The sequence below is a fragment of the Eptatretus burgeri genome, chromosome 7 (assembly GCF_056783735.1).
Source record: "Eptatretus burgeri isolate ZD-2024b chromosome 7, Ebu_testis_v1, whole genome shotgun sequence".
Classification (NCBI taxonomy): Eukaryota; Metazoa; Chordata; class Myxini; order Myxiniformes; family Myxinidae; genus Eptatretus; species Eptatretus burgeri.
In genome coordinates, this window is record NC_140967.1 from 78,202,924 (window position 1) to 78,228,973 (window position 26,050).

General features: G+C 41.5%; 1 protein-coding gene across 11 annotated transcripts in view; it reads left to right on the forward strand.

The window, feature by feature from the left end:
- LOC147023598 (mitogen-activated protein kinase kinase kinase kinase 4-like) overlaps positions 1 to 26,050 on the forward strand; it is a 188,124-nt gene that overhangs the window by 79,373 nt on the left and 82,701 nt on the right. For all 11 annotated transcript variants that reach the window (XM_085889133.1, XM_085889144.1, XM_085889136.1 and 8 more), the window contains exons 4-6: positions 16,572 to 16,697; positions 22,047 to 22,157; positions 24,735 to 24,825. In XM_085889133.1, the coding sequence (XP_085745259.1) occupies positions 16,572 to 16,697; positions 22,047 to 22,157; positions 24,735 to 24,825 (328 nt within the window). The remainder of the gene's footprint in view (positions 1 to 16,571; positions 16,698 to 22,046; positions 22,158 to 24,734; positions 24,826 to 26,050) is intronic.

The following is a 26,050-nucleotide window of genomic DNA, read 5'->3' on the forward strand; positions in this document are numbered from 1 at the left end:
TCATATGGATGATGGATCTTAACTGGTGATTGCATTGCACTTGGTAAGTTTGCACTTGGTAGAAATGGTGATGTGCTCTTGTTGCTGTGATGTCTCTCTTCAGGGAATTTGAATGTGATGTCTCATGTAGGCACTGACCTTTGACTCCACTGAACAGCTGTCATGCCCATCTCTTGCATTTGTCAAGAGCTTTCTTCTTTCTGTGCTTTTGTCATTTTTTTTTTGTCTCAAACACAAATTTGATTGTTTCCCTGAATCCACTGCCGACACTCGTGATTGGATGTACGTACACTTTAAGTCTGATCTAATTTTGCGATTTCATGAAAGGAGGCCTTTTTGTCTTTTCACTTCTTTGGCTGCGTTCTAGAGTCTGGTGTTGGTTTAGCGGTTCGGGTGGCTGGCTTGGGATATTAGGGTCCTGAGTTTGAGCCCCTGTTTTTTCTGTTGAATTAACACCAGGTGGGGTTGACTCAGCCTGTCATCCTTCCGAGGTTGGCAAAATGAGTACCGGTGTACTGGTAATAGGGGCATTGCATCAGCGGCACAGCTGTGCCCTCAGCCAGTGATGCTACCCGCAGCCTTGTGCTGCATACGAAGGAGGAGGACGAGGCTGCATTCCAGTGAAAGTTGTAATGTGCCCGATCGATCTCATTGGCAGAATCTGCTAATTTCCTCTGAAATTATTTTGACCATCATTTGGTGTTTTCATTGCAACTGTAATAGCTATCTTACAATATATTTACAAAGAAACTTCAAAAACCATTCTTTCATGTTTTACAACAGTTTAAACTTAAATGAAGTGCTATTAGTTTCAAAACTACAGGATTTGTCCTATTATCTCTTGTGAATTTTACTGGCCCCGGTCGTTTCAACACTGCCTTCTTGTAATGGTTTAGTGGATTTTTACACTCGGTGTATGGAAGTTATGTCTTCACCCTGTCTGTCTGTCTGTTTGCTTATTTATCTGTCTGTCAGCAGGATACCTCAAAAGGTTATTGATGGTTTGGGGAAAAAAAAACTTGGTGGACAGGTTGGGTGTGTGTCAAGGACGAATTGATTCAATTTTGGTGAAGATCTGAGAAATTATTTTTGAGTTTTCTTCTTCGTTTGTATGCAGCGCAAGGCTGTGGGGTGGCATCATTGGCTGAGGGTGTGGCTGTGTCACTGATGCAGTGCTTTCTGTAGGTCATGGCAGGAATTTGGAATTTATTCAGGATGGCAGCGATAGTTCGCATACACTTCGCAAAGTCCATGGGATCTTCAACATCCATCAACTAATGCCGGCACACGCGGCACCCGTTTATGATTCCTTACTAGATAAGGCCATAAATAGTGTGTGTGTGTGTGTGTGTGTGTGTGTGTGTGTGTGTGTGTGTGTGTGTGTGTGTGTGTGTGTGTGTGTGTGTGTGTGTGTGTGTGTGTGTGTGTGTGTGTGTGTATATATATGTATATATATATATATATATATATATATATATATATGTATGTATATATATGTGTATATATATGTATATATATATGTATGTATATATATATGTATATATATATGTATATATATATATATATATATATATATATATATATATATATATATATATATATATATATATATATGATTGACCCCTCCCACATTCCTCTAGCTGGATAAGCTGCATAAAGCAACCCAAGAATACTTACACAAGGTAAGTGCTACGCTGTTTCGAACCCTTCCCAGAGTTCCTCAATAACTATAAAAACGTTCACACAAAGTACACACATGAGAATCCCAATGCTATACACTCCCCTCAGCTACCGGACCGGTTTCATCACTTCTTCGCGAATCATCAGTGATAGTACAGACAGCAATGCATACCAATGAGGCTCTCGAGCATGTACCACCTGCAAACGTCAAAAGCAGTCAACAAAAGCAGATGATTCGCCAATAAGTAAGAGCCACCTGGGCGTAGTCAATGAGGTGAGAGCTGATTGGCTATCCCCTCCATTCACAGTCGAGAGATGTGGGTGGGTCTATATATATATATATATATATATATATATATATATATATATATATATATATATATATATATATATATATATATATATATATATATATATATATATATATATATATACATACACACACACACACACACACACACATATATATACACATATATATTATTTATTTATTTATTTCTATGTAGCATGGTATTTTGAAACATTGTGGATGGGTTATGAAAAACCATGGTGGATGATTTGGGTAGGTGAGAACAAGGCGAATTTGATTTTGGTTCAGGTCTGGATGCAGGTCTGGCCCATCAGTGGAATACAGAATGTAAACTGTTCGGCCTGGTGGAGATATGCGTTCTACCGAGTGCCGTTCTAGTCGTCCTTGAGCTTGGCAATCCAAATGTCACTTGCAAGTTGCAGATGCATTGCACTTTCTGGGGGTGGAAATTCCTGTGACTCATCAGTGAGTGTTTGCACATTTGTCTTTCATAACTCAAATATGTGAGTGACGTAAATGACTGGTTAATTTCATGGCATATTGATCGAGGAACCAGTGACTCATCCAGCACCATTGCTGTTAAACTTATGGTGTGTCATATTGTTGCATGCTTCATAACTATTCGTCAGAAATCTGCAGGACTTGCTAAAGGGTGGAATTTATTAATCACAGACCTGAACGACGGCAGCTTGTACGGAATGCACGGAGAAATCGAGAGTCGACTCAAACCCAATGGCTGATTCGAAATTGATATTTAATGCACAGCAGCAGTGGCATCGTCTCTGCAGTTGTTTGCCAATTCAATTGGCAGCATTGTGCATTCTATTGGTAGAAAATCTTTCCGATAACTCGCCTTTGGCCTTTAAAGCTCTGCCAAAAGACCTTCAGGCAATCTCAGTGTCGATGTAATTTTGCAAGTCTTCGCACTGCCTGTCGTTTCTGTCTATGGGCCAAAGTAAAAGAGCCCTAAGATTTTTCACGTACATTGCTTGATATCACGAGATAGTTCGTTCTAAGGATAATGTCACGACTCCACGATATTAATGCAGGGTTTCACAACAGCTGAAACTTCCATCTTCCATCACCAGAAGAATGTTACGAGAAGAATGTGTGCATCCAAGATTTGTGGGGGGGTTGGAGGGCAAACTAAGAGGAGAATCGGTTAAAAAGACAAACAAAGAGGGTACCGACCTGCCTGCGATGTGAGAGCAATCGACCTTGCGCTTCGGCCTCGTCGTGTCGGTGTTCAATAATGTCGAGAGCTTTCGATTCGATGGAATTCAGGAGAAACGGATATGTGATACCTGGGCACCAACTAGCCTATATGGGTGACCAGGAAATACTTGCAGATTGGCCCAGTCTGTTTGGCTGGCTTTGCTGTATATGATTGGTCCAGGCACCAAGGGGAGGTCATGGTTGATGGTGCAGTGTGGCTGGTTGGTTGAGTTGTTCACGACTTGTTTCTTTCTTCACTGGCTGGTGTCTGTTTGAATCTCATGACTGCTCACTCTTGCCAAAGTGTACTTAGAAAAGCACAGTTAGCATGCCAAAAGACCCATCAACATGGCTTGAGGGAGGCCTTCCTTGTGCGGTGGACTGAACGAGGTAGGTTTGACCTTTTGAGTTTGTTTCAAATATGATAACTTGTGTGTGATGTCAATGCCAAGTATGCTCACACGTTGCAGTCATTAAACACTACAATGTATTCCAATTGAAAGCAGGTTTTGGAAATGTACTGAAATGCTGTTAAAGGTTTAAATGTTGTACGAGTAGTGAAAGGGTGCGTGTATTTTCATCGGCGGTGGGAAATTAACTTCAAGTTTCTAAAAATTACTCATTTTGATGATGAAGTGCGCCCATCTATTTCTACACTCATCTGTACTCACTGCCCTTCACGCACTGCCCTTAGGCTTGGTGTAATGCAAGTCCAGGCAAAGAGGATGACTTATCTCAGGATGTTTCTCTGGGACCTCATCAAATAGCCACGTGAGGCCCTCTGGTGGGCTTTACAAGCGACAGCGATGTTTACGATCAGGTTTAGTTAACTCTTCTGAAAGAGGAATTTATATTTCAGCGTCACTGTCTGATGCAGCGACATTTCCTTCACCGGCAATGAAATGTCGCTGCACATTGTAATAAAATTGGTTTAAACATGCTTTTCATTTTGGATGTTTTCTTCCAATGCTTTCAAATGACCAACTTCGAAAGTAGCAAATTTATTGATCAGGTGTAATGGGAGATCTGTAAAATCATGGGAATCTAATGATCTCTCAAATTTTAAATTAACTCTTTTACTAACAACACCATTGGAATTGCAGTTGCTTGTATAACTAAGTTGGTCAATGTGGCTCAAAGGGCTCGTGCAGCTTTCCTCACCCCCCTGCCCCCTCCCTTACCGAGACAGTTTTTTTTAGTTAATTAATGAAATAGCTGCTATTTTTGAATTCTGAATCCCTAAGAATTGAAGTTTTCACCTGCTGCCTGGTTTTGATGAAATCCACCCTTTTCCGAAGGAAAATGACAGCATTTTTGAAGTTTTCCGAAAGCAAATCTCCAAATCCGACGTTTCGCTACCACCGTGTTGTGACATCACACAAGTACAACGGTGCCTCTGTTGTCCTGGCTTTCAATCAATCAGATTGGACCCCTGGGTTGCTGAGTAACAGCTTACCATTCATAAGCAAAGAAAGATCAAAGACAAAACCAAATTTCCTGAATATTCTGCATGTAAGAGTGAGGGTGTCCTCAAAAATTCAGGTCTCATAGTCTCAAATTGTGCAATCTTTATATGTAGGGGGCAGACTACAGGGAATGGTCAAGAAGGATCTGGGATCCTCACCGAAATCTAATAAATTTGTCCGTGGCACACACACACACACCCAACTTGTCCTCCATGTTTCATCTGAATCCGTTCATGACTTTTTGAGAATATGCTTCTCACAAACGGAGAGGGAGACAGGGATGAAAACAGAACCTCCTTCCACCTTTGGACGTAGGTAATAAATGTCAGCCTGAGAACAATATTCAGCACATTGACAAATGTCACCCTCCGGAAATTGTCAGTCTTTCCGACGATGATCACGATCGGAGGACAGTATATTTTCGAGGCTATTTTGGTGAATTTAAGCTTTATTTTTTTTAAATAATGGGATGAAAAATATACGACAAGACTGATATTTGCTTTCTCGACACCTATTTGATTTGATGTCGAAATTAGCCTCCACGTAAATGACTACACGGGTCCTTTAAGTGATTATTTGTTTCTCTAAAGAGTGTAATGTCTCAATGGACCAAGTCTATTTTAAAAGTACTTCTTGTTTGATTGAATTTTTCCTTGGTGACGTCTATTTTATTTCTATTTTTATGCAAGTATGGCTAAATAATTGAACCCTGACCCCTCCCACCCATATACACTCTACACTCATTCCCTTCCACACAGGCTTGGGATCCTTGGGTCCTGAGTTCAAATTCTGCTCCACCGTTTAATTAATACCAGCTGGGGTTGACTCAGCCTGTCATCCTTCTGAGGTCGGCAAAATGAGTACCAGCTTGCTGGGATGATTGAGCCATTCGAGTGTCCTGCGTCGGAGTGGCGACCCGTCCAGGATTGTGCCCAATAGCTCAGGAGACTGCTTCAACAGCACCGACGCTCTGTACAGAGTATGGTCCCAATGGATGGATGGATTCCCTTCCATTTCCTATTGTTATCCCTTCCTAACTTTCTTGGATCCTTTCTTTTCCTCTCCTCCACTCCACTCCCCTGCCCTCCTTTCTTTTTAATCGTCCTTCATTTTGCTTTTCTTCATGTCGATTTTCTAATTTTAGCTTCATCTGCCCCCTCTCCATTAACTTTGGTTCCACTGAAATTATCATTAACCAGGTTGCTGAGATGTGCGACTGTAAACGTTTCAAAATAATACACCATAGTTATTGTTTGTTTGTTTTTAAAAAAAAATTTCCCCAAGGATGCTTGATTTATGGCCAATTTCCCAGCGAGCCTGAAACTTCCTACTCTTGCGATACGTACACTTTTTGTCCCCTGAGGTTTTCCTTCTCCGAGCACTGTACTTGGTTTTTCATGATATCATTGCTGTGCTGGAGCACATCTGGGAATAATTGAACACATTTGGTTTTCCAGGCAAGTGGATTATGAGCAATAACTCCTGTTTTGTTTCGCTTGTTCAGCAAAGCTCCTGGTGAGTGACCCTGTTGGTGTTGGACTTGCATGATAGGGAGAACTTTCTCCGCATAAACCCAAATGTTCTTCTCATAGGTTGTTCTTTAATTTTTTTTTTATGGCGTTTGAATTTGTTTCTAACGATTCGGGAGAGCTTGTTTGGCATTCTCATTTGTTTACACAGCACATGATGCTGGGATCCGAGGTTTACATCCAGCATGCTCTGCTGATTTGTTCGTCGTCTCTGAATGTCCGAGTAATTCAAGTGAAAGTAGACTGGTGTTCCCGACTCTTCTTATCCTGGGTGTAAAAGATGGTACAGTAGACCTTGAAATTTGAATATCCACCAATCCATGTGCAAAAATTGAAATATGGTTATCTTTGATCCATTCTCAATGAGTCAAGTGTATTCATTTATAATAGACCCCATTTTTTGACGTTGAGGCTATCACTTCAACTGTATAGTGATATGTACTGTTTGTATTGAACAACTGGACGTGCCACTTGGCTTCATGGCAGGTAAAACGTGTCTATTCATTTGGCTCAGCACTTTGCTCGGAGCGTCCAGTAACACGATCGCGCTGGACTGCATTCAAGCATTTATTAAACACAGCTAAATGAAAAAGGTTTGTTGACCTACAAAAATTATACCGATGTCTATTGAGAGGGTAGACATCAAGCCATTTGTTATAAAGGATGGCAATGGAGACGGACAGTCCGTAATAGTACACCCATGATGGAAACCTGCACCAAACTTACTTCCTGTCGATTGACCTAGATTCACCTTCTAGCTTTCTGCACTCTCAGCGGATCCTATGATTGTAGATTTCAGTTCGCTGGAGTATGGGTCCAATAGACAGGAAGTTTTGGACAATTTCCAATTGATATAGAGTGGCTGTACATGTACGGCCAGGAAGATATGGTTGATTGCAACATCTCATGAGTGCTTGTTTTTTTCATCGGCGATTAAAATCTGAGTGCCTAGCCTGGAGCAGTTGAGAGTACTTGTTGGGCCGTGATGGTGAAAGAGCATATTATATTGAACTCTTGTTTAATATTGGGTTTGATAAATAAAACCATTTTGTTACCTCCGCCACCGAAGATGAAGGAGATTATGTTTTCACCCCTTTCTGTCTGTTTGTTTGTTACTTACGAAATCTAAAGATCTAAATCTAAAGATTTCGTAAGTATATTGATCACTTCCGGACTCGTGTGTTTGTTTGTTTGTTTGTAGGCACGATAACTCGAGAACGGAAGAAGCTGCCAATGTTAAATTACACCACGTGATTCAGGAGCGTGATGGCTAGCGTTAATTAGATTTTGGTCAAAATCGGTCAAAGGTCAAAGTGAGGTCAAACATCCAAAAATTTGATTTTTGATGGTTTGGTACAGACAGAATCATCGTAGAAACTTCTGGTTTGCGTTGCTACCTTCTCTAGAAACAGCTTTTATTACACAAGGTCAGAGGTCAAGTTGACGATTTCGTAAGTACCAGTCTATGACTGCTTGTTACTTACGAAATCTAGAGATTTTGTGAGTATATTGATGACTTCCGTCCTCTGTTTGTGTGTTGTTTGTTTGTGTGTTTGTTTGTAGGCACGATAACTCGAGAACGGAAGAAGCGACCAATGCCAAATTACACCACGTGATTCAGGAGGGTGATGGCTCGCGCTGATTAGATTTTGGTCAAAATCGGTCAAAGGTCAAGGTCACAGTGAGGTCAAACATAATTCCGTAAATTCATGTGGAGAAATGGAGTATTTTTGCTTCGCTCGACGTTACGAGTTCGTTTTAACTTCGATTTTAATTTTGTCTTCGGTTTTTGCGATCGCTTAGGACGCTTAGAACTCGGTTGTTGAAATTCTGGTAAAAATCGGATGTTTTGGAGACGTTTTAAGATTGTATAAAAAATATTTCACTCGACGCGTCACGGGGCATCATGTGATGCAGTGCGCTCGAGCAGACGCGTCGTTGAGTCAGGTAAAGGTTTTCTGTGTGCGCTGACGGTGTTTTCGATAAAGATGGTGTTTAAAAGTCATTTTTTATCCCAATAAAGGTTATCGTCGCATGCCTGACTCGCTGAGCTGTCGGATTATGTAAAGATTGTTGGGTGGCCGAATATTGCGGTTTTGTGAGTTTGATAAGATAATATAAAATAATTGCATGGCGAAATGGAGATTTTTGCTTCTATTGACGTTACGAGTTCGTTTTAACTTCGATTTTAATTTTGTCTTCGGTTTTTGCGATCGCTTAGGACGCTTAAAACTCGGTTGTCGAAATTCTGGTAAAATCGGATGTTTTGGAGACGTTTTAAGATTGTATAAAAAAATAATGCACTCGCCGCATCACGGGTCGTCACGTGGTGCAGTGCACTTGAGCAGAGGCGGTGTTGATCACGTAAAGGTTTTGCGTGTGCGCGCTGACGGTGTTTTCGATAAAGATGGTGTTTAAAAGTAATTTTTTATCCCAATAAAGGTTATCGTCGCATGCCTGACTCGCTAAGCCGTCGGATTATGTAAAGATTGTTGGTGGATGTCCGAATATTACGGTTTTGTGACTTTGATAAAATAATATAAAATAATTGCGTGGAGAAATGGAGATTTTTGCTTCGGTCGACGTTACGATTTTTCATGGTTTGGTACAGAATCATCATAGAAACTTCTGGTTTGCGTCGCTACCTTCTCGAGAGACAGCTTTTATTAGACAAGGTCAGAGGTCAAGTTGACGATTTCGTAAGTACCAGTCTATGACTGCTTGTTTGTTTGTTTGTGTACAGGATATCTCAAAAAGTTGGGGATGGATCCGGATGAATTTTTGTGTACAGGTTCGGTGTGTGACAAGGACGTACTGATTAGATTTTGGTGAAGATCCGGATCCAGATCCAACTATTATAATTTTTTAAGTGATTCTTCACTGTTGAGAGTGTGGGCCAAAAATGATATATATCATCATATTTCAAAAAGTTGGGACTGATTTGGATGAAACTTGGTGGACAAGGATGGGTGTGTGACCACGACAAATTGTTTCGATTTTGGTGAGATCGGGATCCAGATCCGTCGACTGGAATTTCTTGAAGTGATTCTTCACCATTAAGAGACAGTGCCAAAAACGATATATAGCACGATATCTAAAAATGTATTGGGCCCGATATGTTCTCGTGGATCAGGCATTGCAGGGCAGATGTATTCGCTCTACCGAGTGCCCTTCTAGTTCTTTGAAGTATCGCCTTCACGACAACACCATCAAAGTTGTCTCTGCTTTCTACTTCGATGTAATTTTGTGTGATTGGTTTCGTCACTTGTGAACGTTTTTGAGTTAGGGTTAAATGTACTGCTAGGCTTAGCAAAGGGGTTAGCCTTGGAGTTAGCGCTCCATTTGTGCTGAGGAATGCCATGACCTAACGCTTACCAAGAGTTTCCTTATGATTGAGTTTAATGGAATAGAAGCTGCATGTTTTGATACCAGAAGCAGAATTGTAATATGATGATTATTCCTACGAAGTTTGGTCATGATGCACAATGCAGTGCGAGAGGGGATAGTAATTGTGACAGACAACATCGTTTTATTTACTCTTGCACATTACCTGTGGGGTGATTGTGTCACCCTTCCCCCTCCCCCCACCCAACAGTGACACACACACACACACACACACACACACACACACACACACACACACACACACACACACACACACACACACCATTTTTACTGTGAGGAAACCTATACATGCAATTCTGACAACTCTTCAACAAAAATGCCTCAGCCTCCCTCCCAACTCTGTCCCATCTTTTGCTCCCCCCCCCCCAACCCCAAGTCCTTACACTCAAGCCTTCAAACCCCCTCCCCCAACCATGCTCTCCCCTCCCACCAAAAGTCCTCAACACCCCTCCCTCTTCCGAAGTTGTCCCATCTTTACTCTTCCCCTCCTCCTGGTCATAAAAGCAAACGGGCATTCCCACGTCGAAACAGCGGAACATGTAACGGTTTCAGCTCCCCGATGAAGCTCTCACTGACTTCACAGAAACCCGTCACAATTTTAAGAGAAAATAGTCAGAAATATTAGCAAACCTGAGTAAGCTCCGCAGTAAAAGCACTGCTTGAGAGAAAGGATAATTCTAAATTGTTCTGAAGGGTAAATTCGGAAGAGTTCTCAAGGGTTCCAAAATCTGTGGCTGTAGTATAGAAATTGTGGGTGGAGTTATGCGAACTGTCCAACCAATGTGTGGAGCACGCACCGATGCACACACGACTCCTTTTATCACACTGACGGACCCCCGATTCGCTATTCGTGGAGCCTGCATTGTCATGGGTCATAAAGTGTGACCTTTTGCTACATTTGCATATTCGAGGATTTTTAATTATTTAATTACGTTTGTTTTTTTAACACTTCAGGACTGGTCCCTTTATCTTCCTGGGAAACTGAAAATGAGCCGACATCACAGCAATACTTTAAAAAGGTGCAAAAACGGATCCCCTTAAGTACAGCCCAATTAGCTTACTGTACTTCCAATCATCAAGAAGGTCACGGAATCCATCATCGCATTTGACATAAAATCATTCCTTTCCTCCAACAGCCTCATCTCAGATCATCAATTTGGATTCAGACTTGGTCACACTAACTTGAACATGCTGCTTCTACTCTCCCAACAATGGTGGAGGCCCTCAATATCAGATATATATGAGATCAGGACCTTCTCTCTGGACATATCTCAAGCTTTTGATGCAGTCTGGCATCCTGCCATTCTCTCCAAACTGTTTGCCTTTAGAATCCAAGGCCAACTCCACTCTTGGCTTACTGGCTTCCTCCCCTCTCAATGGAACCGTTTCATCTCCGCTCTCTCTGTCAAGACTGGAGTACCCCAAGGCAGTGTTCTCGGCACCATATTATTCCTAATCTTCATTAATGATCTCACTGGCTCCGTGGAAAAATCCTCTTTATCTCTTTGCTGATGACTACACTATTTGCCATGACATCCCTCATCCTTCTGACAGACAGGCAGCAGCCTGTGAGCACTGTACTTCTCCGTAGACATCCCTTAAAATGGTGGTCATCCCTGTTAGGCTGGAGTCTAACAGCCTCTTTTCCCTCTTCATGCCTTGACAAAACCACAAACTGGTAAAACACAATTTTGCTTATATATCCATATTGTCCACCCTTTGCATTCTCCCTTACTCAAGAAAGGGGAACAAGCACTCCCCTTTTCCAGGTTATTGTGACCTCCCCCCCCCCCCCAACCTGTTCCTTCCTTCCTTTTTGTTTGCTCGTTGTCGGTTGGTTTGTTCGTTTTCTGTTTCATCCCTGCTTTCCCCTTCATCTTCTTGCTATGTTTCCATCTCTAGTTACTATCTTCCCCTCCCCTTGATATCACTCTCACTTATACTCTATTGTAGGAGTTTCCCCCTTTCCAATTAATTCCCTTCCATTCCGCTCCAGCAATTCCACGAGCCTCTATCTCGTAAACAAAACAAGTCTAAAATATGCAAAAGAACACACAATCGGAATCTTACGATGATGGCGCAAATGTGGATGTCACCGAAACTCCAAAATTGACGTGTGGTGGAAATATTTCCACCTTTGGTGGTTGCCGGCCGGTGTGACAAATCATCTTTCTTTATCTTATGATTATGGAGTGGTGCTGCGAGTATGGAACAATGGTCAAAAGATGCTTTGGACAAACAAGTCAAAGTTTCAGTTAGTTATATGGATTCAATCAAAGGTAGTATGTGAGAAGAGAAACAAACTGAAACTTTTATAGAGCCTTGCTTGAAGCCAACAATGAAGCATGGAGGTTCGATTTTGGGAAATTGATGAAAATTGATGGTATATTGACTGCAGCAAGATACGAACATATTTTAATCCACCTTGTTATCCCCAGTGGTGTAAGATTTATTGGTCCCCAGTGGTGCAAGACTCGGAGTCCTTCGGTGCATGGAAACTTACAACAAGATTATGATCCAAAACACCCAGCTGGAATAATTGAAACTTATTTGCAAAAGAAAGGGTAAGCTGGAGTCTTTCAATGCATGGAATGGCCCCCCTCAAAGCCCAGATCACAAGACAGTTTTTTTTTTTTTTTGAAGCTGCATGGGACTATTTTGACAAATAAAAAGTAAAAATGAATCCCAGCAACTGAGATGATCTTTGGACGGTCTTTGAAGAAGTGTGGAGCACCATTCAACAAGAGTTTGAAACAAAATTATGACTTCTGTCACTGAAGGTGAAAGGAGGTTATGTTTTTATTTTTACCCTTGTCTGTCTGTTTGTTTCTTTGTTTGGTTGTAATTTTCGTCATACGTCGGTCTTTCACGTATGTATTATGTTTGTATGTACTGTATGTTTGGCTGTGAGTGTGATAACTCGTGAATGTTTTCAGCTATCTTCGGCAAACTTTACCAGAGGATTCCAAAGGACAAAAGTGAGTCTACCAATGTTTTTTGGCTGTATGTGACAAAGGTCAAGGCGACGGTGACGTCATTTGGGTGATTTTCGTCATACATGTCAGGCGAGAACCTGATGCCTTCTTGTTACTTGGCAAAAAAAAAAATTTTTTTGGACAAGTATTTTGATCGCCTCCGTTTGTTTGTGTGTTTGTCTGTCTGCTCGCCTCCAGCCCGAACCGCTCAACTGACCGTTCTGAAATTTTCAGAGATTAATGTCACCGCCGACCCTGTGACAGTCGCGCCATGAAGTTTCATAAAATTTGGTCGACTAAAAATGTCTACATAGGCCAATCGGTGAATTTGAACCAGATTTTCTAAAATCCTCAAATTTCATCCGATTGACTTGAAATTAGTCCAAGATTTGCACATCAAGTGAATGAATTCAACAGCCTATTAATTTTGAGGTAAACGTAGGCCAAAAGGCCTATTTGGGCCAAATTTTCGAAATCCTCAATTTTCATCCAATTGAGTTGAAATTTGAAAAGGATTTACATATCAGGTCACTGAATTCAATCACCTATCATTTTTGGGATCACCATCGGCGAAAAGGTCAACATAGACCAAAAAGGTCAGCATCGGCCAAATTTCTAAAATCATCAATTTTAATCCAAAATAACTTGAAATTTGAAGAGCATTTGCATATCAGCTCGCTGAATTCAACCACCTATTAATTTTGAGGTAAACATAGGCCAAAAGGCCAATTTGGGCCAAATTTTCTAAAATCCACAATTTTCATCCAATTGACTTGAAATTTGAAGAGCATTTTCATGTCAGGTCGCTGAAATCGACTACCATTTCATTTCAAGGTCAAAAGGTCAACACAGGCCTAATTTCTAAAATTGATAGATAGGGCCAAAAAATAAATATATCACTCTATCTCAAAAAGTTGTGGACGAGTTATTACAAAACAAGGTGGATGAGTTGAATCGGTGACAAGAACAAGCGCATTGGATTTTGGTTCAGATCCAGCCCATCGATGGGATACAAAACGTAAAGTGTTCCACCTGGCAGAGGTAAGCGCCCTACCGAGTACCATTCTACTTTGTGCTGTTTTGTCACTTGTCACTCCATGAGTGATTTTTCATTTGTTTGTTTATTTGTTTGTTTGTGTACAGGATATCTCAAAAAGTTGTGGACAGATTTGGATGACACTTGGTGGGCATGTTCGGTGTGGGACAAGGAAGAATTGATTCAATTTTGGTGAAGATCGGAACCCAGATCTGGATAGAGAATGTTTTAATTTTTAAAGTGATTCTTCACCATTGAGAGATGGGGCCAAAAACTATATCCAGTTTAGCATAATATATCAAAAAATATTGGGCCCAATATGTTCTACTGGATCAGGATTAGCTTTGTGCTTCGGATCATCGGCGGAGGTATGCGCTCTCCCGAGTGCCCTTCTAGTTTGAAAGTGTGTGTCGAAGAATTCCAATGATTTTGAAAGAAAAGAGTGGCCATAATCGTTGTGCAGTATTGATTTATACCAAGGTATATTGTGTATAAATCTGGTTTCTTGAATAAGGTTTTCTTTTTCATAAAGGTCTATTTACATTGAACACAAAGTTTTAGTTTCCTTATGCATCAGAATAGAAAAATGCAAAATGTCTAAGACTTTTGCACAGCAATGTACATGCACATGCAATGTTTAACATTTGAAGTTTGTAACCATTATGGATTAATATACACCAGCTTGAGCCTCATCGATGTTCAGAACCACATGTGGGATATGACACTTGACTCTATCTTGAGAGATGAAATAAGGTTGAAAAATCGTTTGGTTGCCGCAGCCTGATATGAGGACTTTGACAATCATTGTCATACATTATTTATTTATTTATTTATTTATAATTATTTATATATATATACTTATTATTATTATTTATATATGCACACTATTTTGATCTTATGCTTCATTGCAAGCTTCTGCACTACTAGGTTCACGTAAGTACAGGTGCTAGGCTAACCAATACATTAATAGGTAGTCTATGAAATTACTTTGTTCTGATAATGAGAGGATTACTTTGTTTCACAGTCCTCAAGTCATTGAGAACAATGGGACTGGCAGGATTTACTCGAGGTATGCACACTCGCCTCGAAGCTGTCTGGCCTGAGTTAGAATTTCAGCCGAACTATAAACTGCCATCCCGGTGTTTCACAGCCGGGGTGATTCATCAATTGACAAACCCAGGACACCAGACTCGGGAGTGATTTCTCACGGAGAAAACCACCGATTGCCAACGGTGGCGTGTGCAGCAGTGGGATGTTGACCAGATACCTTGTCAATAGCGACATCCTGCTAACTTTTGCAGTTCCATTTTATGTTTAATTTTTTGTTTTGCCGTTATTGTTTGGGTACACTTTCAGCTGGCCCATAAAATGAGTGCCATTCAAACGCCAGCAAGCTCGAGTAACCATTTGACAGGAAACCGCTGTTCTTGGGCCTGTCAAGGAAGGGGAAAAATCTGTGTAAACACCAGGCCTGAACTTCATTAAGTGGTGCAATACAATCCTGCCTGAGTCAGCAGAGGCGCAAAAGCTGTGCGGAGTACAGGCCCCAACCTGCCTGGGCCTGGCACTCAGCAATGGATTCAGTGAAGGTGCAATGGCCGCTTGTGTCTCCACTCCCCTAGTACTCTCCACGGAACGAACTGTCTTTCTTTCCTTCTGAAGAATTTTATGCCCTTTTTTTCGTTTGTTTAAATCCCTTGACTTTACGTCACCCTTTCAGCGTGTGGCGTGCTTGTTTCCATGGAAGCATCTCGTGCTGGGTGATCGTTTCTATGGAAACATCTTGCGGTATGCTCATTTTATGGAAATATACTCCACTCGGCCAATTTAATTTCGATTGGAAATTGTCCAGGTTATTGTTGCCTTAAGCTTCGGCCATCATGAATAGTCTTTGTCCCATGGGTTAGTTGCCAAAGTGCCTAATTTTCCACTGAATATGCTGACATTTGCCACACAGTTTGTTTTGTTTTGTTTTTGAAAGGTTTTTTTTATATATATTTTTTTTTAACTCAAGAAGCCGGCTGTAAAAGGGCTTTGAAGGAAATAATTTGGTACGATTTTTCTAATCTTGCAGTGAAACATCTGTCATTCACGGCCTCTCCGAGAGGTACGGCATTGGGCCCGAAGATATCAAAGCTTTTAGATCGTAATTCTGTTGTCTGCGATCTGCTGCGCTTGCACGCATCATACTCCATGCAACCGAAACAAAACGGCACACACCAAATGTTAGTTATGATCAACAGATGAACTATGTTAACATTTAATCCAACATGAAGAACAACAACAACAACAACAACAAGAATATGTATATTATTTAGGAGGCAAAGAATGATATTTGATTAAATCAATGTCTTTATTTAACGAGTGCTTTTAAACGACACATCATCGGGTCATTTTCAAATTACAAAGCAACAGTTTCTCCGACAGCCATCTCTTTGTTTCGATTGGATTGTTTTGGGACGGTGGTCTCCGAACGGGCCTACGTGAATGACATATTGTGGTCAGATGCTGGCCTTGGCATCGTAACTTACCCGTTATAGCCTCCTGGATCCCAGCTTCCATTATCTGTTGTTGCCTTGTGCTATTTGAGCACCCAGTCTCTGGCTCATTGCGCACGCGTCCAGCGTGCAGAAAATGTGCCGTTCCACTTAAAGCCAGTTTCACAGTCTCTCCCGGGGAGGTGGGAAGGAAAAAAGGAGAGTGAATGACTCGATCACTTAAAGGGCCTGCCATTGGTGGCTGGGGTGATAATTGTAAATGCAATTGCTTTGTCTTCTGTCGTTATAATGGCCACTCTGTTGTCCTAATGAGATTGTGACGGTAATGTTAATAGTCGTCATCGTTGTAATTCACCTCGTTTTGAACCTCGCATTAAAAATTTTTTATCTCTTTTATCGCATAGAAGTGATATTGATCAACACTTGATGCTCGTACTTCTTGTACCCTGCCTGGTAGGATGAGGAGGAGGAGATAAAACTGGAAATCAACATGCTTAAGAAGTATTCTCACCATCGGAACATCGCCACCTACTATGGAGCCTTCATCAAGAAGAGTCCGCCTGGTCACGATGACCAACTCTGGGTATGCAAGCTCTGCAACAACCCACGTTAGACCCCTTTTGGCTTTTTGACTTCCTCGCTCCTTTGGCTCTTCCCCCACACCCTTGAAGTTTCCTCTTCTTGATATTATTTTGTGTTTTTGCCTCATTGCACGCCACTGCACCGATAGTTTTGTTTAATTTTTTTTTGGAAAGATGGAAAAGTTTTGTTTTGTAATACTATGAGAATAAGGAGTCGTCACTCCAGGTGCCCCCGCCTTTTCGGTGCTATGAGGAATAGATCCGGATAATATGAAAGTTAAATCTTAAACATTCTTTGAAATATCGCGTTCACAAGCCGAGTTAACGAGGTGGTTGCCATGGCAACATCATTCAGCCAATCACAGCCGTGATCCACTCAGGTTGAGATAATGTCATGAGGAATGGATATCTGCAACATGAAAGCTAAATGTTCGACGGTTTTTGAAATATCGCGTAAACATAAGTACATGGACGGATGATGAGTTGATCGGACAGGCGGAGCTCACTTTACTGTCCCCGTCTCCGACCCTGTCAGAGGAGCGGGGACCATTAATGATGAATACCTAAGGACAATTGACAACTATGTGCCCTGCGTCAGGAACTATTCTCTCCAATTTACTGTCAGGATGCACATGATTTCATGCAGTGAGACAACTCAGCCAGTCCAACACCCTTCTCTCGAGCACACTTTCTTCATTCTCTTTCTGGATGTCATGATGCACAAAACCATTGCATGTTTGATCTGTTGTACTTTTGAGGCCTAGTACCATTTCCACATGTATAAGATTGGTCCCTCATGTATGGAGGAGGCCAACTTTGGGGAGCAGCAACTGTGCAACAGCCTTTGAACCAGATTTTGACCAGACAAATATACTGCCAATGTGTCAATCAGTTCTTAATTTAATTTGGCCCTTATTTCATATCAGTTCTCATGTGAAAACTTCTAGCCTGCTTGGCCATCCCTTTTGGTCTGTTTTGTGGAATCACTTAGTGATGGGTGGGCGGGGGGCGGGGGGGGGTGTGCAAATACCTCAAAATATTTCAACTGATTTTGAGGGCTAAATTATATTACTTGAGGGAAACTTTCTATCTTAATTATCCCACTCTTCAACTTGCTTTCCTTGTTACCTTTTCGATCTTTGTATTAACTATTATTAGCCCCTGTTGGACTTAGTCCGAAACGGGGGCTTATGCGTATTTTTCTTGATTTTCGTGTCCGTGCATGCATGCGTGCGTGCGTCCGCAACCATTTCTCGTACATGCATTTACCGATGCTGTTCAAACTTGGCACACAGACAATGAATGAATGCTTACATAAGCACGCCTTTTTTTTTCCCCGAGATCAGACCCAAGATGGCTGACTGGCGGCCATTTTGTTACTTAAACGTGTTCCCAACCATTTCTCCAACATGCATGGTCTGATTTTGTTCAACCTTGGCAAAAAGTACAGTACATGGTGACATACACATGCCTCTCACTTTATTTTGCGATCTGATCAAAGATGGCCGATTGGTAGACTGGCGGGCATTTTAATTGTACAGAGTGGCCACAAAGTCCTTATGCACGCAGTTAGTATTTAGTTAGAATTTATCTGTTTGCTTCCCTCAATTCTCCGTGCAAATTTTGCAAAATTCTCAAACTCCTGGGTCTCAGTATCAGCCGATGTTTCTTGGGAAACCACATTTCAAAGTTGGCCTTCATCCTCTACCTGATGGAGCCCTGCTCTCCCCTCTGGGCTGGCGCCCCTGCCCTCACACCTTGCTCAGCTTGACGTCATGGAAACCAAGGCCCACAATATTATTGCTATCACCTGTGATCAAACTGAGTCTACGGGCCTATCACTTCACCATCCCAGACAGATCGGTGGTCTCTTTGTCTTCTACCGCCTCTTCACTGGTCTTGCACCCTGTGCTCTATCCGTGCTTTGCCCCTCTCGACCACAGGTATGTACTTTACGCCGCATGCTATCCGCAATCAACCCCCTTCTGAGGAAACTACCTAAATCCAGGATCCCTGCTCACCTCGACTCATTCGTTCCTATTTTTCCCCGCCTGCGGAACCAATTTCCACATACACTTCAATCTCATTATTCCCTCCAGGACTTCAAGACAGCTGTTCATCACCATCTCAGATCACCCTCCCTCCCCCCCCATCAAAAACCGTATTTATTTTTTCGACCCCCATTAACCCTCATCCCCAAGCCCACCTCCTTCCAAATTTCCATTATATCCTTCCTGAGAGTCCTGAGAGTTTGCTTCTGCATTCATATTGTCCACCCCATGCATGCTCCCTCCCCCTGTTTCCTCCCCACATCCCTAAGATGTCCAAGTCTCCCTCTGTTTTGTTCTTCAACCCCTCTGTTGATGTTTCTCCCCTCTCTCTCTACTCTTCCTTTTGTGCTGTTACCTCCTAATCCATGAGCTTTGGCTCAGTATACAAAAATAATGTTTTGTCGTGTACAGCATTTTGATGGTAAATCCCTTCACGTCAGTTCCCTTCCCCACATCATCTCATTCATTCCCAGGTTCTCCCACCTACCTCCAACTACCTCCAATGTAACCCTCACCCCTGCTCTGTGTCACCTAATCACATGTCTCATTTCCCTGTGTCCCCACACTACTCGTCTCCCACACCCCACACCTTTTCCACATTCCTGCACCCTGTCAACATTGCCTCTTCCCCTGTCCCTAACTGTATGGTCCTCAAACATCGAAGACCCCACTTCCATCTGACAGATCTTTCAACCCAGGCCACTGCTGCTAAACAGAATCCTTCCTCCCACAGGATGTATCCGATTCCTCCATGTCTCTCCCTGGCTATTGTTTCCTCCATTTCGATAGGCCCGAACCCCGTCCCAGCGGCGGTGTTGCACTTTACATCAATAACTCCATTCCGCACTGTCCGTGTACTGGCCTCACCCCTCTAAACCACCTTTGGCTGTGCGTTCCCCTCTGCGACCACCTCTTGTTTGTCTGTGATATGTGGCTTACGATCCGCCTTTACAGTGACGACTCCATCTTTCTCCCTCTCCTTCTCCCTCTCCCTCTCCCTCTCTATGTCTCTGTCTCTCTCTATCTCTCTCTCTCTCTCTCTCTCTCTCTCTCTCTCTCTCTCTCTCTCTCTCTCTCTCTCTCTCTCTCTCTCTCTCTCTCTCTCTCTCTCTCTCTCTCTCTCTCTCTCTCTCTCTCTCTCTCTCTCTCTCTCTCTCTCCCTCTCTCTCTCCCACTCTCTCGCTCTCTCTCTCTCTCTGTCTCAGTCTCTCTGTCTCTCACTCTCTCTCACTCTCTCTCACTCTCTCTCACTCTCTCTCACTCTCTCTCACTCTCTCTCACTCTCTCTCACTCTCTCTCACTCTCACTCCACAATCTGCTGTGGCATCCTTCATTGTTCAGATTGGCAGTCGGTATCCTCTTCCCTTTATGCAGACCTTGATAGAATCAGAAGTGTCACATGGAATACATCTTTCAACCTTGACAAATCTCACATTTTCCATCTCTGAAAGGACCAGCTGGCGAACCCTCCCATCTGCATCCTTAATAAACCCTTTACTAAGAAGTTCAGTCATTCAAACCTTTGGGAATCACCATTAGCCATGATCTTTCTTGGACAAACAACCTCTCCAAGCTGGCCTTTAAAGTGAGCTGATATGATAATTCATTTTCGAATTAGCTAAAACAGATTACCGTGGCCTCAGTCGGTTGACGTAAACCGCTGACTTCCACCTTGTTTCATTTTTGTTCCACCGACAAAGGCACAAGGGGGTAACGAGCGGGGAATTGAACAAACAGGAAACTATTTTATGGAGAACTGTGCTTTGGGAGTAGTTCAACAAGACACCAGCCTTTCAAATTCTTGGACCCTTTGTTTTCCTTTGTTTGCTAATGGCAGTTTTCTTGATATGTCGCCCTGGCGTTGCTTGTGGGAAGATATGGAAAGCACGTTACCACAGGAGCACATTGCCTAGAGGGTGTCCATGTTTGGCTCTTGTGTGTTCTACCATCTGTAAATAATAATAATAATCATACATTACTGACCGTGCAGGGTTGCATTATTGTTGTAGTCGTGATTTTGTGTCGCTGCCATCAATGGAAATAAAAGCAGGCATGAGAAATGTCCGCATTTAGTCATATGTTGTCTTTATTTTCTCAGTGACCGTGTCCGTGTCTGAGAAATGTCCGTGTCTTCATTTTCTGAGTGTCGGAGTCATTTCCAATTTTTTTTTACGAAAAGACGGATTATACCAAAGCAATCGTAGTACGGCCTCGATGTATAACATTATTGTTGCATTTGATTTGTGAAGTTCAGCGATGTGAAACGCTGGTGTTACAAAGCATATGTAATTATTTCTTTTAAAAGGACGTTTTAGGTGTATACGCCTCTTCTCAAAGGCAATTGTAAGATGTTATTGCAATTAGCAGGTTTGGCATGTTGTTAACGAAGGTGATGACGTGAGTCCACCGGGAAGCTTTTTATCGCCAATGTCGCAATTATAAAAATGACAGCTCATCGCTGTGCGGCAGCATCATTTATTAATATGAACATCAGATGTGGTGTGCCACACTCGCTGTGGAGCGTTGGAACTGCCAAAGTCGTTTACCGGCATGAGTTATGCTGCTCGTGGTTTGATTCGTCTTCAATCAGGGAAAGGAGGAAACAATCCGGAGGAATAGGGAAAACGGTGAATCGGGGAAATAATTGGGAATTTGTTCAAGGTGCCGGCAACAGCTCGCCTACTCTCTGCCAAAAACACCATGGGATGTTTACAGACGCGACGCGCAGCTTTTAACGTCCATCCGAGGGACGGCAGACATTTACGCCTTGCCCTGACTTGTGAAACACCCGGATGACCATTTTGTAGCTGGGCTGAGATTGGAATCCAAGCGAGACAGTTGGGGTGAGTGTGCGTTCCTCCAGGCCTAGTTTTTTTTTGTTTGTTTTTGCGTAATCCTAACAAGATGTGTGTAATTAGTAACGTCGACGATAAGCAAGTATTACAAATTACAAACAAGGTATTTGTAACTACAAATATCTTTGCCAGCCTAAAATACACATCCAAGCATGTGTGAAAATATACTTTGGTTATGCAACCAGCTGATAGACGTGCATATGTGTAGCTTGCTAAAATCACGGAGTTTATGTTTGTGTGTTCTAACTTATGCGGTTCCCGTGAAAATCTGCCTTTTTTATTGTATTTTCCTTTTACTTTTTCCAGCCGAAGCACTTTCATGCCCGTCAAAGCTATAATTGCAGAAAAAAACAAAACCGCCGTTGCATTGTCAGTCATAATCTTACCCTGTCTTGATTGTGTGGGTGGGAAGGGAAGTTAAATTTTCATAATCTACTCAATTCAGTTGGTGATGGAGTTTTGTGGAGCTGGTTCAGTGACTGACCTTGTGAAGAACACCAAAGGAAACAGCCTGAAGGAGGACTGGATCGCCTACGTTTGTCGTGAGATTCTTCGGGTGAGCTCCTCCCACTGCATAATAATAATATTAATAATAATAATAATAATAATAAAAATAACGTTGTTCCATCACAGTCCCACAAAAGAAAGTAAAATGTCAAAAGATGTCCTGATGGTAATCCATAAGAGGATTGTGGTGTCGTATTGTGACATAGTAATGTGGTGTCGTTCCTACCTTGTTTGGTTGGTTTTTTGTTTTTTTTGGAGATTTCAACCCTTTATGTTTTTACATTTTTTTTAATGTTTTTTTCTTTTTCTTGTATATGGGTCATTCCATGTCAAATCGTCAAAGAATCTGCCGTCATCTCTCAGATTTTTGTAAAACTTTGGAAACCAATTGGGACCCATGAAAAACGGCAAGAACTCAAATATTTTTGCAAACAGCATCTTAATTAGTGAGATACAAACTAACGAACTTTGGACTAATTAGCACGACGTCGCAAATTCAAATGGCCATATCTCTAAAAGTATAACACCGAGAGAGCTGGTTTTGGTGTCATTTTAAAGGTATTTTCATGCTCTATGAATTTGTCTGGGCAACATTTTCCTACCTCCAACCACAAAAAAGTTATCACAAAATATAAACTTCAATCGTGAATCCCCAAAAAATGTATACTTCAAATTTCCTCAAATTCATCCCAGAGGTACCTTATGCTGTCAAGAAGCTTCCACATAAGTTTTGTGATGGGCACTCCAATAGTTTCTGAGATATGAGCAATAATGTACATGTACGTATGGCATATAGGTTCGAAAATCAGCATTTGTAATGTATTATACAATCATTCTAACCTAGCCATGACAGGGAACACAGGGAACGACCATCAATTGCTTTGGAGTATCATATACTTTCATTTTCAACTGGGTCTGAGGGGAAGAAACAAGTGCTGCTGTTGCTGCATTGAAGAGGAAATTGAAAGCCTAAGTCAAGTTAGTGAACACTGTGTACTTGAACTCACTTATTGATTGTATAATACATTACGAATGCTGATTTTTGAACCTATATGCCATACGTACCTGTACATTATTGCTCATATCTCAGAAACTATTGGAGTGCCCATCACAAAATTTATGTGGAAGCTTCTTGACATCATAAGGTACCTCTGGGATGAATTTGAGGAAATTTGAAGGATACATTTTTTGGGGATTCACGATTGAAGTTTATATTTTGTGATAACTTTTTTTGTGGTTGGAGGTAGGAAAATGTTGCCCAGACAAATTCATAGGGCATGAAAATACCTTTAAAATGACACCAAAACCAGCTCTCTTGGTGTTATACTTTTAGAGATATGGCCATTTGAATTTGCGATGTCGTGCTAATTAGTCCAAAGTTCGTTAGTCTGTATCTCACTAATTAAGAGGCTGTAAGCAAAAATATTTGAGTTCTTGCCGTTTTTCATGGGTCCCAATTGGTTCCCAAAGTTTTACAAAAATCTGAGAGATGACGGCAGATTCTTTGATGATTTGACGTGGAATGACCCATATATTAGGTTAATGCTGTCTGTCGAGTAAAAGTAAGTTGCTTTAAGAAAAAAAAAATCAAGTAAAAGTAGTTTCGAAATTGACATTCATCCAAATCTACAGGAAAATTATAATTTTTTTCAATCGGACAAAATTTTTTTTTTTAACCCAGGCAGTGTATAGGCAACCGACCGCTGCCTCGAAGGCTTCTGATTTTCTTTTTCTTTTTTTTCTTTGATGTTGAGAAATGTATAGCCTCCAATTTTTCAGCTCTTTCAACCAGGGCAAGATTAAAAGGCTTCCTGTTTTTTTTGTTTTTTTTTACATCGTGCCATTTTACCACGGGCTTTTGCTAGTTCTTCATATTCTGCTTCATTGGCAGGACTTCAAATATGTGTGCAGATGGAGAACCAAATAAATTTTGAAAATTTTGGAGATTTTCCTTCTTTTCTTACGTATAATAGATTGGTGACAGCTGTGACGACAAATGTAAACCATATCACAAGCTTGCACAAGTTCCACGTTATAACGGCTACCTTTGTTCTTGAAAAGGCGCGATCACAGACGCTAAGTCCCATTGTATCCTAAATAAATCTTGCATCGACGTTCAAGCACCAGATGTTTTCCTTATTCATACGGCCACTTACTCGAACGGGTTTTAATGCAAACAGGACCTAATTGGGTGTGAATGTACAAAGGAAGACTGTCTTGATGTTAAAATTAAGCAGCTGAGGTTATATGAATATTTGATTCCCCTCTCCATCTGTACGCACCATGCACTGAAGGCAACATATGACTGACCCATCTGTTGGCAGCTGAATAATCCCACCACCTTGTAATCCCTATATACACTGTTGTTGGATTGGCTGACCAGCCATTCGAATATGCAAAGCAACTAACTCATCACATCGTTGTCTTGGGATTTAACCCATCGACCTTTCTATCCCACTCTGCAGCGTTCACAGTGCACTCGGTGTGTGCTTCTGTCGTACTGACTCCACATCTCACTGCCCTTTGGGTGGAAATTTGCCCTTTGCTCTCACTGCCCTTTGGGTGGATTGCAAACTAAGCTCTACACCATGGTATCTGTTTTTGTTTGTTTGTTTAACCCATGCAGGGCTTGACCCATCTGCATACGCACAAGGTGATCCATCGTGACATCAAGGGTCAAAACGTACTGCTCACAGAGAATGCGGAGGTCAAGCTAGGTGAATTTCCCAAATCAATGTCCTGTCTTGCATACGTTGTTCTTGCACTGTTGTATAATACATTTCTGAGTAACCGACTATTCTACAATTGAAATTTTACCTTGAACAATCATAATAATTATTTATATATATATATCGCTCTTCAAATACAAGGAAATCTCAAATTGTTGAGACTTAAAGGGGGTGCAACAAATTAAAGCAAAATTTCCAGTTGTGTGTGTGTGTGTGTGTGTGTGTGTGTGTGTGTGTGTGTGTGTGTGTGTGTGTGTGTGTGTGTGTGTGTGTGTGTGTGTGTGTGTGTATGTATGTGTGTGTGTGTGTGTGTGTGTGTGTGTGTATGTATGTATGTATGTATGTATGTATGTATGTATGTATGTATATATATATATATATAATATCGGTCCTATCATGCCTGTCTATGGTCTGTAATGACCTTGACTATGAACTATTAGACTCTCGCAGTTAATTTTGCATGTAAAACAGCTTGAATAAACTTCTACTATGATTAGAGTTACAAGATGTATATTGAAAGTGAAAGAAGATTAAGTTTTGTGTTTTGAGTTTTTGGGGGTGGTCGGGGTAGTGGTGAAGTGGGGGGAGGGGTACATATTGCATACACAAAATTGAGAGAAATTTTTCACCGTCCCCTCTTTCTCCCTTCCGTATATGTCCCATCCTCTCTTGTCTGTCTGTCTTCTCCTAACCTCTTTTTTTATTCCATACTTCTTCCTCCTCAACTTTCATACTCTCTTTTACTCCTTTTGTCTTCCCTCCTGTCTACCTCCATCCTCCTTGTTTCAATATCTTTTAATTTTGAATGTCTTCTTTGCATCTACGTAATGTGGATATATTCTCAAATCCTCTCAAAACTCAAATGTTATTCTCAAATCCTGCTCTGCTGCTCTTGCTTCTTCTCTGCACTTTTCAGCATGTGGCTTCTCCTTTGGCTACCTCCAAACTGCCACAGGAAAGGTGCAAAAACAGATCCTCTCAATTACCAGGAAGCTTGCTTCCAATTATTATAAGCAAAGTTATGGAATCTATCTGCTGTTGATGTCAAATCTTTCCTCTTTTCAAACAGCCCAACTTATGGCCATCAGTTTAGACTCTGTCCTCGTCACTCATCTTCGACATTCAGCTGCTTCTGTCATGGTATTTGATATCGATCCTAAGTCTTATGAACATATCCCCGAGCATATTGTGGTCATTTGACACAGTCTGCCAT